The sequence below is a fragment of the Typopeltis vanoorti genome, chromosome 12, assembly GCF_054136105.1.
Source record: "Typopeltis vanoorti isolate ZY-2024b chromosome 12, IOZ_Tvanoo_1.0, whole genome shotgun sequence".
Taxonomy (NCBI): Eukaryota; Metazoa; Arthropoda; class Arachnida; order Uropygi; family Thelyphonidae; genus Typopeltis; species Typopeltis vanoorti.
The window spans coordinates 50,356,587-50,375,073 of NC_143560.1; the positions used below are offsets into that span (position 1 = coordinate 50,356,587).

The window sequence follows — 18,487 nt, forward strand, 5'->3', positions numbered from 1 at the left end:
AGTGTTGTACTCCTAAACACATCTAGTGCATGTCTCCAGAATTCTCTAAATTGAATAACAGCTGTTAGAAACTTGGAATGAAAATCAGAAATAAAACGACCAAAAATATGAAAATAGGCAGGAACAAAGAAAACTTCAGCTGCATTCTGAATGGAGATCCTATAGAGTAGTAAAATATTTCAGCTATTCAGGCATGTTTTTTTAGTGAAATCTAGAAATAGACAACAGAATAAGCAAAGCTGATATAGTGGGTAGCCAGATGAATAAATTTATATGGAGTAAGAGAAATTAAAATTAGCCAAAACACCAAAATAGCAGTATACAAGACAGTGTTCAAACCAGTTTTAAGTTATGGATCTGAGAGTCGGGTTAGAAATAAAGCACGTGATCAAAAACTAGAGATCACAGATATGAGTGTTCTGCAAAAATTTAAGGGAGTGAACCAATGGCATCAATGGCAGAAGCATATTAAGATATTAGAAAAGAATTTGACGATGTTAGCATTCACGAATGTGTCAACAGAGCTACTCTAAGGTGGTGTGGCCACTTAAAACACACATGTTTGATGCTAACATGGCAGGAAAGAGATCCAGAGCTAGACCAAGGTCTAGGTGGACTGATTCAGTCAGAAGTGTATTATTAGAAGCATGAAATGTTAGATACAACAATATTGAAGGTGATAACAGACTAATTTGGATGAAAATTGTTGATAATAGATTAATAATAAATGTAACTTAATCATGTTGTGCTGTCAGGAAATCGATGATGATGTTAATAATATTTAGTGTCCTTCCTTACAGGATAGGAAGGACCCATTAGCAGTTATATTTAAAGAACAGTGCATTTCTTTAGTTTTAATATAATGTTATAAAAAATATCTATAAAATCTATATAAAATATCTATGTCATATCAATAAAGGCACAAACCTCCTCTCTTTCTTGCCTTTCTTTTTGCTCTTGAAACTTTTGTATCTCTGCTAAGGACATTGTAGATGGGTCCACAGCTGATTTTTGACCACCCCATGCAGATACCTGATATATAATACTTAAGGAATTATGTACCAGATAAAAAAATTATCAGAAACAAAAGCACAGATTAAAAATGACACCAAGAAACAATCAATTAACCAATTAAACAAAATGGAAACTTACATTAATTTTATCTCCTTCATACTTAAATGGTGATCACAATATATCATGAAAATTATGAAAACAACTACCGTGTTAGAGTAAAACTTCAATTTCATATAAACTAAAATAAACACTCGACATTTCGACCATCACATTATGGTCATCACTGGGGTGTATACACATATATACACAGGTCTGATGATGGAAAAAATAGTAAAACATATGTATATATATTTACCGTTGTACTCCTAAACACATCTAGTGCATGTCTCTGGAATTCTCAAAATGCCATGCCATGTAGATTCACTGCAATCTACATAGCATGCTAAAATTACCGACCAACCGTTACAACAACTGGCCTGACCCCTGATGGGAAAAAAACTTACAAAGCTGTAGTCCTATTATTATTGTTATCTATTAGGTCACAAAATTAAATTAAGCTGGAGAGCAACATGTTAAAAAAAAATGAAAAAAATTAATAAATAATAAATAAAAATAAAAGATTACTTATATAAGTATACATATAAATTACAACCAACTGGTATGGATATTGGCCAATAAAAGCTGAAAAATTGTTTAGTTTTAAAGTCAGAGTTTGCTGAAAACTAAGTGGGCTGAATGTGTGCCATCCAAATTTTTGAGATTTTTATACCACCATTATTGTTAAGATTAGGGTGATTAATCAAAATTTCACAGGCTTCTTTAAATTTCTGTTCAGCCTAGGCTTTTGTATGATATAACAAGCAAATACTTTTCCAAACAATTTGATGTAGGGTGTTCAGAGCATGATCTGAAAGACCTGCTTCACCAAGATTGTTAAATTTAATGTGTTGTTCATGCTCTTTTTTTTTTTTTATTACACGGATAGGGATTGTATGTCTAGTTTCCCCAATATAAGGTTACAGGTGCAATAGATGCAAAAAAACTCCAGGATGTACCAATGGGGTAAAGAATACTTAGAGAAGAAAATGTTTTATAATTTTAAAGGCGGTTTAAAAGTGGCATTAAGATGGTAATGGTGTAGGATTCTATTAATTTTTTTTCTGATAACCCTTTAATGTATGGGATAGCTATGGTTTTACTGTAATCCATATTATTTTTTGATGAAGTTTTATGAAGAACTTTATTAATAAGTAGCCATTATTTATATAATGGCTACTTATTAATAAAGTAGCCATTATATAATTAATATTATAATTATAATATTAAAAATACAGTGGTATCTTGCTAATCCGAACTAATAAAAACCGTGCTTGTTCGGATTAGCAAATTCCCCCCAAGAGACAACAATAACTAGCATTTAAGACAAAAATAATCAGATTCTAATGGTACATCAATTTAATTCTGTAAATAAATTCAGTAACTGATAGAAAAAAAGCTACTGTACTGTAATGTAAATCAAAAAATAATACAGTACACAAGTTTATTTTAGTAAAAAATTTAGTTTGTATGTACCTGTAACTGTTGTGGATTCCGATTTAATAAAATTGTATAGTCCAGTACGTAACTTAATTTGCGTAAAAAATATCACTTTCTTGTACACAACACAAAAAGTTTCATAAAATAACACAAAAAGTTTTTTTATTTCTTTGTCACTGATTTTCTTTGGTTTCTTCGAAGTCAAAATTTTTTCGAATGCTTCTTCTCGGAGCTGCATTAGCAACAAAATTTTGTGAAATAGCGTATCATTTTGCTTAGCACATTCTATACACATTAAAACTATCAGCTGCCTCTTCTTGTTTTACTTTTTTTTTCTTCGAGTTCTTCATCCTCATCATCGTCTTCTAATTCATTAGATGACGATGATTGTACATAATACATCATAAATATGTAGTGTAATATTTATGATTTCAGCATTTGATTTGAGTTCGATTTCACTTTCGGTTCTCCCTGTAGTCCATTCCATAACATCTGTTTGTGAAATTTCATCATCTGGATTTATATTTTTAACCAAATTATGCACATTTTGAATTTACTCTTTTTGTGTATATTTGTGATTCATGCTGACAATACAGTACGTACTGTACAGTATAAAAAAGCAAACTTGAACACACAATACATCAAAATAGGCCTCTAGTATAACCGTGCAATCGACAGTACGAAAAAAATACTGTACTGTAATAATAATAAAATAAATAATAATAGTTAAAATAATAATTATTAAATAAAAATAATAGTACACAAAATAATAATACAATAAATAAAACTTTTTTTTCTTTCAAACCGCAGTTCAGATTACTGGAGGGTTCGGACTAAACAGGTTCGGATTAGAGAGATACCACTGTATTATAAATGCTACAGCCATTATTTATAAATGCATTTTTAATTCTAATAATTATTTCTATTTTAATTCTAATTATTAAAAATTTTAACAATTTTTAATTCTTGTTTAAGAGCTTGTTCATTAGAGCAAACTATTATAGCTCTATTTTTGAGGATGTTAATGACTCCAGATTTTTACAAAGGGTGGTGATATGAGTTAGCATCTATATATTGGCTGGTATGTGTAAGTTTGTGGTAAACAGTGAAGGATAGACAGCCTGAGGGAAGACGTGCGACTAGCATATCCAGGAAAGGGAGCAAGTTCTGATTTTTAATTTCAATGGTAAATTGTATGCGCTCATGTCGTTTGTTCAGGTGGCTAATGAATGTGGTTAACATTTGGCGACTTTGTGGCCAGATAATGAAAACATCGTCAAAGTAGCTAAGCAAAACTGCTGTAGGTTTTAGAGTAAAGGAATCAAGAGCACATTGCTAAAAACCTTCCATATAAAAGTTAGCAACTGGGGGGGGGGGGGGGGGGGGGGTAGAAGTCAGCCCGTGGCCATACCTTATTTTTGTTGGTAAAATTTATTTTGCCACATGAAATAACCCAAACGTGGTATGTGGACAAAAAGAGCCATAATGTCGGGTAGAAATTTGTTCTGTAGGAGAAGAATTGAGTCACTCATTTGGACATTTGTGAAAAGGGCAGAAACATCAAACTGAGTAATAAATCATCTTTGGCGAGTATTATGTTCTTAATTTTGTTTATAAAGTGTTGTGTGTTTTTTTATATACACCCTCTGTTCCAAAAAGAAACCGAACATTTCGAAAATAGAATAAACTAGTGACGCCACCTGTTGTATCTTTTTGTTGTCGAAAGCAGCAACCTTCATTAGTGTTGTGTCAACTGTTTATGACATTTGTTTCATTAGAAGCTGAGTTATAGTACCAAGAGTAACAGCGTGTTTTGACGAATGGTCAGAAAATGAGTTTCAGACAGAGAGCTGCAATTGACTTTTGTGTTAAACTTGGTAAAAGTTTTATCGAAATGCATCAAATCCTTCAAAAACCTTACGGGTGATGAATGCTTATCCTGTGCTCAAGTGATTTCAAAGTGGTCGTGAGATGATTGAGGACGATGAAAAGCCAGGCTGTCCAAAAACTGGACTGAGCAAAGTTAACATCCAAAAAGTACATGATTTCATCAAAGAAAAAAAACAACCGAATTCGTCAGTGAGATTGATTGAAGATGAATTGGGGATTCCAAAATCAACTGTGCACAACATTTTGACTGAAAGTTTGTGCCTTCATAAATTGAATTTGCTATTTGTTTCCCATAAGTTGACCGAAGACCAAAAAATGTATCGAATTGAACACTGTAAGAACCTCATTAAAACTGCTCATAAGGACTCAAACTTCCTTGAAACGAATGTTATTGATGATGAAACGTGGTGTTTTGAGTATGAGCCCAAAACAAAGTGCTAGAGTGCTGAGTGGAGACCACCAGAAGAGGGGCATCCGAAAAAAAATTGCTTGGAAAGTTAAAAGTAAAGACAATGCTGATTTGTTTCTACAATTCCAAGGGCATTATCCACAAAGAATTTGTTCTGCCTGGCCAAACGGTCAATGGTGAGTTTTATCTCAAAGTTTTGAAGCGACTGATAGCAAAAATTCTTTGCATGCGGCATGAATATCGTGATGCAGGCAGCTGGTCACTTTTGCACAATAATGCACCATCTCATCGTTCGAACATTGTGACACAGTTTTTGAGCAAAAGCCAAGTTCGTGTATTGGATCACTCAGCGTATTGACCTGATTTAGCACACCCTGTGAGTTCTTTCTCTTCCCCCGACTTCATTTGCCGATGAAAGGAAAGCAATACGACACCATTGAAAAAGTTCAAGCGGCAGTAACCACTACCCTCAGCAGTATCCCATAAACTGATACAAAAAACTCATTTAACGAATTAATTGACCATGTCAAACGCTGTATCAAAGCTGAGGGAGAGTATATTGATTGAAATAAATGATTTGAATAATTATAATTGGCCTGTGTTTTATTTTCTATCAAAAATTCGGTTTCTTTTTGGACAGAAGGTGTAGGAAGTGTAATGAACTACCAACTCCTTGAGTGTTGATGCTAATTTCTTGGCTAGGTGATAATTAGGGCTTTCTATTCCCTTAACTTTTACTACTTTTCTACTTTTCGTAGTTTGGATGAGCAGCAAGGATCAAAATGACGAGCGGTGCACAGCTCAGGATGGGACACCTGGGTCTGGAACTGCACAATTGGCTACCAGGGAAGTCACTTGTTCCAGTATGGATACTGACCAGATTGCATGTCAGTCATATGAATCTTCTTTACTAAAGCCTGCAGGAGGTGAAGAAGAGGAAAATGGGATATATTCATGTGGAAAAGGGGCTAAAACTAATTTTCACAATGGATCTTGGAATGTGAATACCTTACTTCAAACTGGAAGATTGGAGATTGTAAAGATGGAGATGCTAAGAATGAAAATAGATGTTCTGGGAATGGCTGAGGTGAGATGGAAAGGAAAAGAAGACTTTAGAACAGAGGATGGAATGAGAATAATTTACTCAGGAGGGGAAGAGCAGCATCAAGCAGGTGTTGGTATAATATTGAATAAAAAAGTGACAGGATGTGTGGAAGGCTACTGGCAAATCCCAGACAGAGTTTTGGTGGTAAAGATGAAACAAAACCAAGAAATATTCTACTTATTCAGATATATTTACCTACTTGTCATTGTGAGGATGAGAAGGTAGAGAGAGTTTATTGCAATATAGAACAAGGTTTGAAATGTAAAGAAACAAAAGATATAATTATAATACAGGACAATATGAATGCAAAAATTGGAAGAGGAAGGGAGGAAGATATTGTTCCTTACTATTATAATAATGGAATTAACTCATGTAAATTATTCTTTATTCGTAGAATTTTCGCTTGAGTATCACAGGCATCATCAGTACAGATACAAAGGCTAATTAAAAAATAACTGTTATATTCACAAAGCGCCACCTAAGTACCTAAGGTTAAATTTCCTAAATTAATTAAATTTTTTTTTAAAATATATATATATATATATATATGTGTGTGTGTGTGTGTGTACAATTACAAGTTAGGAAAGATTTGCTGATTTCTAGAGAACTATCTCCCACAAGGGGGAAAAGACGTAGACCATCGGATCAGTTTAGGTTAGGAGAGTGAAGTAATGTTTCACATGTTTCTTTGTAAAGCCTATCTATTAGGAACCGACTTTTGTGAATGACTTTTGTCTTGTTCCACTGAACTCTATGCCTGATGATGATGGCATGCTCTGCAAGTCCAGACTGTTCAAGGTTCAAGGTACTGGATATATGACTTGTGTTCTTTTAACAGGGTCAGAGCAGATCTTCCTGTTAGTTAAAAATATAATAACCCACACGAGCAAGGGATCTGGTAGACACCTGGATAGCTGAGATGTGGGAGCTTGTCCTTTGGAGACACGAGGAATGCAGAGATTTTTCTGATGGGTCGAAAGGCCACACATATTTAGTGGTTTTAATATGCGTTCACTAATGCCTTGTACATAGGGGATGGGTATACATGTAGGTCCTTCTGTATTTGAAGAGGATGCTGGAGCACGACTGCTTAAAGCTCTTTTTATGAAGGAATTCTTATAACCATTGGATATGAAGGAGGAATTAATATATTGTAATTCTTTTGTAATAGTTCTTCTGAAGAACAAAAGAAGTTGGCTCTATGAACTAGTGTTTTTATGGTACCTGCCTTTTGACTTGGATGGTGATATGATTCAGCATGGATGTACTGGCCTGTATGAGTCTCCTTCCTAGACTGTGAATTGTAGGTTACCATCTGGTTGGCGAAGAATTAAGAGGTCTAGAAAGGCTAACTACTTATTTACTTCTAGAGTGAACTGGATCCTTGGATGAAGTGCATTTATTTTTGAGAGAAACTGTTGCAATTCTTCCATAGTGCCCTTGCATTTTTGCCATATGGAAAGGCACTATGAAAGAATTACAACAGTTTCTCTCAAAAATAAATGCACTTCATCCAAGGATCCAATTCACCCTAGAAGTAGAAGTAAATAAGCAGTTAGCCTTTTTAGACCTCTTAATTCTTCGCCAACCAGATATAACCTACAATTCACAGTCTATAGGAAGGAGACTCATACAGGCCAGTACATCCATGCTGAATCACATCACCATCCCAGTCAAAAAGCAGATACCATAAAAACACTATTTCATAGAGCCCACTCCTTTTGTTCTTCAGAAGAACTATTACAAAAAGAATTACAATATATTAATTCCTACTTCATATCCAATGGTTATAAGAATTCCATCATAAAAAGAGCTTTAAGTAGTCGTGCTCCAGCATCCTCTTCAAATACAGAAGAACCTATGCATATACCTATCCCCTATGTACAAGCCGTTAGCGAACGCATAGCTAAAAGTGTTAAAACGCATAGCTTTAGTGTTAAAAACCACTAAATATATGTGTCGCCTTTCGACCCATCAGAAAAATCTCTGCATTCCTCGTGTCTCCAAAGGACAAGCTCCCACATCTCAGCTATCCAGGTGTCTACCAGATCCCTTGCTCGTCTGGGTTATTATATTTTTAACTAACAGGAAGATCTGCTCTGATCCTGTTAGAAGAACACAAGTCGTATATCCAGTACCTTGAACCTGAACAGTCTGGACTTGCAGAGCATGCCATCATCACCAGGCATAGAGTTCAGTGGAACAAGACAAAAGTCATTCACACAAGTCGGTTCCTAATGGAACGGCTTTGCAAAGAAACATGTGAAATGTTACTTTACTCCCCTAACCTAAACAGATCTCATGGTCTACGTCTTTCCCCCCCTTGTGGGAAATAGTACTCTATAAATCAGCAAATCATTCCTAACTTGTAATTGTATACACATAGATATATTTATATATATATTAAAAAAAATTATTATTTTTTTTTAATATAAATTTAGGAAATTTAACCTTAGCTACTTAGGTGATGCTTTGTGAATATAACAGTTATTGTTTAATTAGCCTTTGTACCTGTACTGATGATGCCTGTGATACTCAAGCAAAAATTCTACAAATAAAGAATAATTTATGTGAGTTAATTCCGTGATTATAATAGTAAGTAATATGTCTACTCACGGTATTACTTTATTGAAACTTATGAAGATATTGTTGGGCTATATGGATTGGGAGTGAGAAATGAAAGAGGAGATATGCTGTTGGATTTCTGTAGAAAATATGATTTAGCAATTATGAACACTTGGTTTAAGAAACATTCAAGAAGATTGCATACGTGGAAAGCCCCAGGGGATGATATAAATAGTCGAAGAAATCAGATAGATTATGTTTTGGTAAACAAAAGATATAGAAACATTATAAAAGATGTGATAATATATCCAGGAACAGACCGTGATACAGATCATATATATTGTTGTCAACTAAGATTAAGATTAATCTAAAAAGGTAACTTCAGGGAAACAGAACAAATCATGGAACATGGAGTGGCTGAAGATACCAAGTGCAGTACAGCAAATGAATTTGCAAAGAAAGTAGAAGAAATGAATGAAAGAAATATACAAGAAAGTGATGATGTAAGTGAAAAATGAAAGATTCTGAAGGAAAGCATAATTACTGCTACAGAATTACATTTAGCCAAAACAGAACAGGAAAGAGAGAAAAGAAAGAAGCCATGGATGACGGACAATATTTTGAGGAAAATATCACAAAGAAGAAAGTTAACAGTAAAACAGAGGAGAGAAAAAAAGGAGTATAAAGAGTTGAGTAGGGGCATACAGAGAGAGAGAGAGAGAGAGATTAGAAGGAAAAAGGAAGAGTGTTTAGATGAAATAAGTAAAGATACAACAGCAAAGGCAGAAAGAAATGACATAAAAGGTGTTTATAAAAACATTAATATGATGACAGGAAGGAGAAAGATACAAAGGACTGGAGCAGTCAAGAAAAAGAGAAGATATTACAGAGATGGGAAGAATATGTAAGTAAACTTACATATGAAGAGGAGAAAATCAAATGAAAGAGCATAGTGGGCAGAGGCTGTACATCATGAGGGAGAAATTGAATCTAGCAATTCAAAAGATGAAAGAAGGAAAATCCCCTGGAATAGATAGTATACAGATAGAACTTATAAGGAATATAGGTGAAAAAGGTATGGAAATGTCATGGCAAATTATTAACGGAATTTATGAGGGAAAAGAATTACCAGAGGAGTTTAGAAGATCAATTTTTATCTCTATTCCAAAAAAGACGGAAGTTTTAGACTAACAATAAGTCTTTTAACTCACACAGCAAAAATTTTGGGCACAAATAATTTTAGAGAGAATTAAGAATAAAATAGAAAAAGAAATGAATGAGGAACAGTTTGGATTCCAAACCAACAGAAGAACTAGAGAGGCTATAACCTGTCTAAGAATTATTGGGGAGAAAACACTAAACCATGGTGGAAAGTTGTTTTGGGGATTTCTAGATTCTGAAAAGGCATTTGATATAGTGAAACATAAAAGGCTCTTTGACATGCTAGAAAATATTGATATAGACTCATATGACTTGGAAAATTTAAAGAGATTATATTGGTCAAAAACAGCGTCAGTATGTGTAAATGGAGAGGAAACAGGAGAATTCCCAGTGGAGAGAGGAGTTAAACAAGGATGCAAGTTATCCATTATTGTTTAACCTTTATAGTGAACAGATGCTTAGAGAGGCACTTGAGGATGTAGAAGGAATAAAAATAAACGGAAGAATCATTAATAACTTAAGATATCCGGATGATGTAGTGGTGATGGCAGAAAGTGAAAATGGATTACAACAAATTGTTCGAAGAATTGAGTACGGACTAAGGATTAACACAAAGAAGACCAAGATAATGATAATGGGCAGAAAAATAGGAGATAATGTAAAGATAAGATGCGGAGGAAAGATTTTAGAAGTGGAAAGATTTCAATATTTAGGTAGCTGGATCTCAGAGAAAGGAACTTCAGAGTTGGATATTAGAAATAGAATAGGCAAAGCTAAATCAGCATTTATGGAAATGAAGAGAATTTTAATATACAATATTAAAATAGGTGTTAGAATTGGAATAGTTAAAGCAACAGTTTGGAGTATTGCAAGTTATGGAAGTGAGTCATGGACACTCAGAAAGGGAGATATGGAAAAAATTAATGCATTGGAAATGTGGTGTTATAGAAAGATGGAAAAGATTAGCTATACAGAGAGAATATCAAATCAAGAAGTTTTAAGAGTTGGGATGAAACAACACTGCTCAAGAATATTATGCAAAGAAAGACCAGATTTGCAGGACATCTGAGGGGTTCTTCGGGACACCTGACAAGAACTATATTACAAGGGAAAGTTGAGGGGAAGAGAAGACGTGGAAGATCAACTAGAGAGTGGTTCAATGACATCATGAATGGACTGGTTTAAGAATGTTGGAGACGACAGGTAGAGAGAAATGGAGAAGAGCTGCTCATCTACTGCAACCCTCTTGCTAGAGGATGCTACCGGATGACGACGATTCCCTTAACAATCAGCCAAAGTGGAACATTATGTTTGTGAACCTTGGGAACACCACATATTCTGGGAGAATGAGCATAATAGGGTATACATTTTTTAACAGTGTCTGATGGCCAAGGAGTGGTAGACTTAAGTAATTTCACAGTTTTTTTTCTTTATCCTGTTAGTTCAATTATAGTTCACAAGCTGATAGGTGGTGTTATTGGAGACTAGCTGATTCATCTGATGGATGTAAGTTGATCTGTCAAGGATGACTGTTACATTACCTTTGTCCAATTTTGTTATAATTATATCTTGATTAGCTTGATTAGCTTTTAATGACTTGATTGCTGCTAGTTCCATTTTTGTAAGATTGCTATGTATGGTTTTCTTTTTATTCAACACATAGCTGGTTTCTAAATGAATTTTATCAGCTATATTATTTGGAAGAGACAATGCCTCTTTCTATGTGGTATATAACATCCAGTTTATTAATAGTTCTAGGTGCTACGCGAAGTTTAGGCCTTTATCAAGTAATGCAAGTTAACCATTATTTAATGTGTTGTTAGATAGGTTGATCACATGACTACTGCTAGCATGTGGTTCATCATTCCTCATCTCACTTGTTTGTTATTCACTGTTGGAGTTGTATGCCAAGGAAGAGATATCCTGACTGGGTAGATTTGTATGATTGGCATCGAAATTTTAGTTGGAGTTGTTTGCCAGGGAAGAGATAACCTGATTGGGTAGATTTGTATGATTGGCATTCAAATTTCACTGTTGTTTAAAAGTATGAAATTTGGCCTCAAGTTTTTCTTTATTACTTTCCAGAATATGTTTAGCTGAATTATGTGATTATTTCAAGCACATTGACAAAATACCTGGATTCATATAACTAGAAAGTTTGGATTATAAATTTAAAACTTGATTTTGGGTCATCGCTAGATTTTTGCGATCTATTTGGATTTGTTCTCTAAGTATTGCTTTCTCTGTATATGCATAGATATAAAGCAGAAGGAAATTTCTTTTTTAGCTTGATTCAGTTAGGAATAAGATTGCTGTCCGTGCATCTCTTCAAAAAAAGCTAGTGGATTGATCAAAAGAGAAACACATATCTTTAGTTTACCGTAATGACTGCAAAGCTTGTGAGTACCATCTCCATGGATTATGAAAATCCTTTCCTTCATGCTTACACGGTGATCAGAATACATCATAAAAATTATGGAAACAACTATCATATTGGAGTAAAACTTTAGTTTAATAAAAACCAAAATAAATACTTGATGTTTCAACCTTCACATTAAGGTCATCATCATCTGGAGTATACACATATATATACAAAGACAGAAGCTGCACTACAATCTACATGGCATGCTAAAATTACTGACCAACTGTTACAACTAATGGCCTGAACTCTGGTGGGAATAAAAACCTTACTATATCAAATCTTGAGTAATTATTGCTATCTATTAGGTTACAAAATGAAATTAAGATGGAAAGCAACATGTTTACAAAAAGGAAAAAATTAATAAATAATAATAAAAGATTATTTATATAAGTATAAATTACTACCAACTGGTATAGATAGTGGCCAATAAAAGCTGAAAAATTACTTAGAGTCCTAAAGTCAGAGTTTGCTGGAAACTAAGTGGGCTGAATGTGTGCCATCCAAATTTTGGGGATTTTTATGCCACCATTATTGTTAAGATTAGGGTGGTTAATCAAAATTTTACAGGCTTCTTTAAATTTCCGTTCAGACTAGGTTTCAGTATGATGTAACGAGCAATTACTTTCCCAAACAATTTGATGTAGGGTGTTAAAAGCATGACCTGAGAGGCTTTCTTCAGATGTTATATACCACATAGAGGCATTAAGTCTCTTCCAAATAATATAGCTGATAAAATTCGTTCAGAAACCAGCAATGTGTTGAATAAAAAGAAAACCATACGTAGCAATCTTTCAAAAACAGAACTAGCAGCAATCAAGACATTAAAAGCTAATCAAGATATAATTATAACAAAATCGGACCAAGATAATGAACAATTGTCCTTGGCAGATTAATGTACATTCATCATATGAACCAACTAGTCTCCGATAAAAGCGCCTATCAGCTTGTGATGCTAAAATTTGATGAACAGCATAAAGAAAAAAACTGTGAAATTATTTAAGTCTGTCACCTATTGGCCATCAGACATTTAAAAAACTTATACCCCATTACGCCTGTTTTCCCAGAATATATGGTGTTCCCAAGGTACACAAACATAACGTTCTGCTTCAGTTGATAGTTAAGGGAATAGACAGCCTTAATTATCACCTAGCCAAGGAATTAGCGTCGACACTCAAGGAGTTGGTAGGTCATTCCCCCTACAATACAAAGAACACACAAAACTTTATAAAAAAAAATTAAAAACATAACACTCCGCAAAGATGATTTATTAGTCAGTTTTTACGTTTCTACCCTTTTCCCAAATGTCCCAATCAGTGACACAATTTTTCTCCTAAAGAACAAATTTCTACCCGACATTACGGCTCTGTTTGTCCAGGTACTACATTCGGGTTACTTCATGCGGAAAAATAAATTTTACCTACAAAAAGAAGGCATGGCCATGGGCTCACCTCTACCCCCCCCCCCAGTTGCTAACTTTTGTATGGAGCTTTTGAGCAATGTACTCTTGATTCCTTTACTCTAAAACCTAAAACCTACAGTTTTGCTTAGCTTCATTGACGATGTTTTTGCTATCTGGCCATATGGATGCCAAACTTTAAACACATTCCTTAGCCACCTGAACAAACAACATGAGTGCATATAATTTACTATCGAAAATGAAAATCAGAACTAGCACCCTTTCCTGGATATGCTAGTCGCAGGTCTTCCCTCAGGCTGTCTATCCTTCACTGTTTACCACAAACCTGCACACACCTGCCAATATATATATATACAAGCTAACTCATATCACCACCCTTCGCAAAAATTTGGAGGCAGTGGAGATATTTGGAGACATATAAACAGAGCTATAACAATTTGCTCCAATGATCAAGCTCGTAAACAAGAATTAAAAATTATTAGCAATACATTTATAAGTAATGGCTAGAGCAAAAATACTATTAATAAAGTTCTTCATAAAACTTCGAATGATATATGCACGTAAACACAAGAAAGATATTTGATTAACCAAATATTTCGGTCTGGAAATAGCAGACCATCCTCAGTGGTATTACAAGAACAGTTTTAAAAAATACAAGCTAAATACAATAGATCATTAAAAATAGAACACAACGCGTGATGTTATATCACTAAGTATGAAATGGAATATTTTGAAGTAGAGACATGATTGAAAAAAAAAAAAAATTAATGAGTAATCTTGATCAGACTTTCCCAGATTTTTGATTTAGATATACAGTCATTATGATTCAGGTTGGGACAATGGAGCAAGACCTCTACGCTTTCCTTGAACAAATGTTCAAACCTATAACGGGATCTATGCAAGAGGCAAGTCCTGGACCAAAAGATGCTGTGGTCAGTTTCAATCCTGTGTTGAGCCAATCCAGACTTTTCAGGTTTGTTGTGAAGAATGGAGGATTGATGTTCTTCGATTCTTTTTTCAAGAGAACGCCCAGTCTGTCCAAAATAGGAGAGATCATAGTTGCAAGGAATTTGATAAATTCCAGGAAGAGATAAAGTTGAGCGTTTGTCTTTAGGAGAAGGAAAATGAGAAGACAATTTGTTAATAGGTGAATACGTAGCTGTTAAATCATATTTCTTTAAAATTCTTGCGATAGGTTCCGAAACAATGGAGATATAAGGAATAGGCACTCGACGTATTGAAACTTTGATTTGTGGAGGATTATAAGAATTGAGAAGATGTTGAGTACTTTTTTCAGAAAAGCCATTGAGTTTCATGTGTTGTTGAATAGTAGAAAGTTCTTTCTATAGATAATCAAAAGTAGAACAATTAGTTTTGGCTCTTCTGATGAGGTATTTTATAATTCCTGTTTTTTGACATGGATGATGGGCTGATTCTTTAAGAATATAACAACCTGTGAACGTTGGTTTCCTGTATACTGTAGTTGTAAGAATATTTGAAGGTAAACGGATGAGAACTTCTAAAAAATATAACTGGTTGTTTTCTTCTATTTCCATAGTAAACTTTAAACGATAATGCAAGGAATTGATACTGTTTAAAAAAGACGGTAAAGAGTTTTTGCTGTGGCCAAATAGTAAAGATGTCATCTATATATCTTACCCAAAAGGATGGTTGAGGGAAAATAGATGAGAAGACGACTTCCCATGCCCGTTCCTTCTACTTGGCTGTAAAATTTATTTTGACATACGAAATATCCAGAATGTATCATGAAATCGAATAGTTTTATGCCTTCAGGAAAGATGTTAGCAAGTAATTTTAAAGTTTCCTTGAGAGGTACATTAGTATATAAAGATTCTATATCAAAGGTAACCATAAGATCTGTAGGTTGTAATGAGACATTTTTTAATTTTTCTAAGAAATCTGAGAAGTTTTTTTAAAAAAGAATTAGAGTTGCCAATGTAAGATTTCAATAATTTAGCTTTAGCATATTTGGCTATACAGTAAGTAGGAGAATCAATACAATCTACTATTGGACAAAGAGGATAGTCAATCTTATGGATTTTTGGAAGCCCATAAAATCTAGGTCTTGCAAAATGAGTTTTAAGTCTTTCAATTGTGTCTTTATCTAAACTGATGAGTTTATCTAAGAGAGAATTTAATTTCTTTAGTTGTCTGTTGGATGGATTATAATCAATTTCTTGATATGTGAAGCGATCTCGAAGCAAAAGAGAAAGTTTTCTTCTGTAATTTGTTGAGTCCATAACTACTGTTGCTTTTCCCTTGTCAGCTTTGGTGATAATGAGGTGATTATTTTTTTTTCTCAAGGACTGTAAAGATTTCATTTCAGAAGGAGATATGTTGGAAGGAGGAAGTTTGGCCTTAAGCAGAGAAGAAGTGACTTCTAGGCAAAGAGCATTGTTAACTAGGAAATCTAGATTATGGTATCTTATTAGGAACAACAGAAAAATCATGTCCTTTTGACAGGATGAAGGTTTTGCTTTCAGTCATAGGACGTCCGGATATATTGACAATCCAATTATCTGGAGTTATGAAGGGCTTGGATTGTCTAGACAAAAGAGCTTCATATTTACGGTTTAGATGTTGACTTAGTTTATTATAAGCATGTTGAGTAGAACGTTTACCCACATTTAGAACTATGTGAGAAAGATGTGGATCCAAATTTGTGGAAATATAGGTGTGCAGATCAGAAATGTGATGACTGTGAATAGCAAGGTCATGTTTAGCAGCTTTAAGTTGGTTACGGATTAGAGATAAACTACTGTTCTAGTAAATATTATGAGCTCCCGGAGATTTTATCGTTTCTTTAATCTTAGCAAAATTGGGAATAATCTTGTCGTCGCAGCATTTTTTTTTAAGAAATTGATCTTTGCTCGTAACCTACCTTGTATAACTGAAAGTTTTCCTAATTTACTGGTTATTTTGGTAGCATTTTCCCCGTGAAGGATAAGAATTTGCTGTTTTAAGGATACTTGTGACACAAGACTGAATGATATATGCACGTAAACATAAGAAAGATATTTAATTAACCAAATATTTCGGTCTGGAAATAGCAGACCATCCTCAGTGGTATTACAAGAACAGTTACTTTCTTTCCAAATTAAGGCATAAAAGAGGCCATAATGCTGTGAGTGGAAGGGTATATAGCAGTGGTATTCAATCTTTTTTACTATGCGAGTTACTTGTCTATAAAAAGTTATTCGGCGATCTACTCTCTTATATAGATCATGTTCCCCCCAACCTGATATCTGATTAAGCACACATAAACAACAACAAAAAAAATCCACAATTAAAAACTTTATTTGTGTATTTAAAAATTTATTTATCACTTTTAATTATTTTAATACAATAAAAAAAAAACAAATATTTGGAATAAAATATTTATTTTTCTATTTTGGAAAACCAAAGTTAGAAAAAACAACAGATCGATTACAAACTCACAAGTTACAGAAAATGCTGGTTGATTAAAAAGAGAAAAAAAAAGAAAAAAAAGTTAATGTGAAATTTGGCATTGTTTGGACCTCGCAATATTTTCATAGTCAAGTTGATATGAAGAAGTGGCCAATCGCAGACAATCATCCAAATGATTATTTGTAATTTGGTTTCTTAATTGATTTTTTATGACATTCATATTTGAAAAAGCGGATTCTGACAAGTATGTCGATCCGAAACACGACAGAATTTTTCGCACAATATCAGTTAATATTGGGCATTTTTTATGTGCATACTTCCAAATGACTTCATTGTTTATTGATTTTAAATGTAAACTATTCTGAATGTTTATTATCTCAAGTTCTGCTTCAGCTTGGTTTATAATCAAACAGCACACTAATTTTATTTGAAATTTCTGTGATGTTCAAGTTTTCTTTAAATGGATTATTGATAAAAGATACAATCATTTCAGTTTTATTAAAATCTTTAAATCATGAATTTATTTCTTCCTCAACTAATTCTATTTCACGAATAAATTCTTTTAAATCATAGCGAAGCATTTCTTGATTTTGTTCAAAAAATTTTAATAAATATGGGAGATGTCTAAATTTGCGGTCATTTATATTTTTCTTTAATAAAAGTAAGTATTGTTGGAAACTTTTTATTGAACTTAACATGTCAAATTTTTATCTCTACTGTATATTTATATCTAACTCTAAATTTAAATTGCATAATTTCGTACAGAAATCTACTAAAAATGATAAGTGTAACAACCATCTTTTATCAGTCAATTGTGGATAAACATCTCCTTTTTCATCAAGAAAATTTTTTATATTGTTAATTAATACAAGAAATCTTTCTAAAAATGGACTTCTGCTGAGCCAGCAAACATTATTGTACAACAGAAGTTCCCTATCATCATCTGCCTGTAATTTAAATAACCACCTCTCGAACAGAATTTACAATTTTAAATGTAATATCCAAAACATCATTTGTGTTTAATCTTTTACTACACAGTACTTGTCGGTGAATAATACAGTGGTACGTTAAAAAATCTGGATATTTGTCATCATTTTTACATAATGAAATGAAGCCTAATTTATTACATATCATTGCAGGAGCACCATCAGTAGTAATAGACACAAGTTTAAAAAGCGGAAGTTTGTGTTGTTTCAAAAATTCATCAAATGCCGAAAAAATGTCTTCTCCCCTAGTCCTTTCCAATAATGGTATAATTTTCAAAAGTTCTTCTTTACTTGAATAATCTTGAAATACCATGCGAATAAATATCATTAACTCAGCAATATCAGTGAAGTCGTTTGATTCATCAAATTGTAATGAAAACGCAATACACTGGTGAATGTCAGACATTAACCTAGCCTGGAAACTTTTCTCTGGCAATTGGAACGCTTCCTTTCAGCAATTTGTCTGTGGCCTAGTAGTAGTCTCTCTCTCTAGCGATGTCTCGAACCGAGAAGCTCCTTTCTGGAAATGGGAAACTACTCTCTCAAGCAACGT

General features: G+C 33.6%; 1 protein-coding gene across 4 annotated transcripts in view; it reads right to left on the reverse strand.

Annotated features, from left to right (window-relative positions):
- The window catches only part of LOC150100781 (GRB10-interacting GYF protein 2-like), a 525,021-nt gene that overhangs the window by 128,765 nt on the left and 377,769 nt on the right, over positions 1–18,487 (reverse strand). For all 4 annotated transcript variants that reach the window (XM_090401532.1, XM_090401529.1, XM_090401530.1 and 1 more), the window contains exon 22: positions 928–1,032. In XM_090401532.1, the coding sequence (XP_090257658.1) occupies positions 928–1,032 (105 nt within the window). The remainder of the gene's footprint in view (positions 1–927; positions 1,033–18,487) is intronic.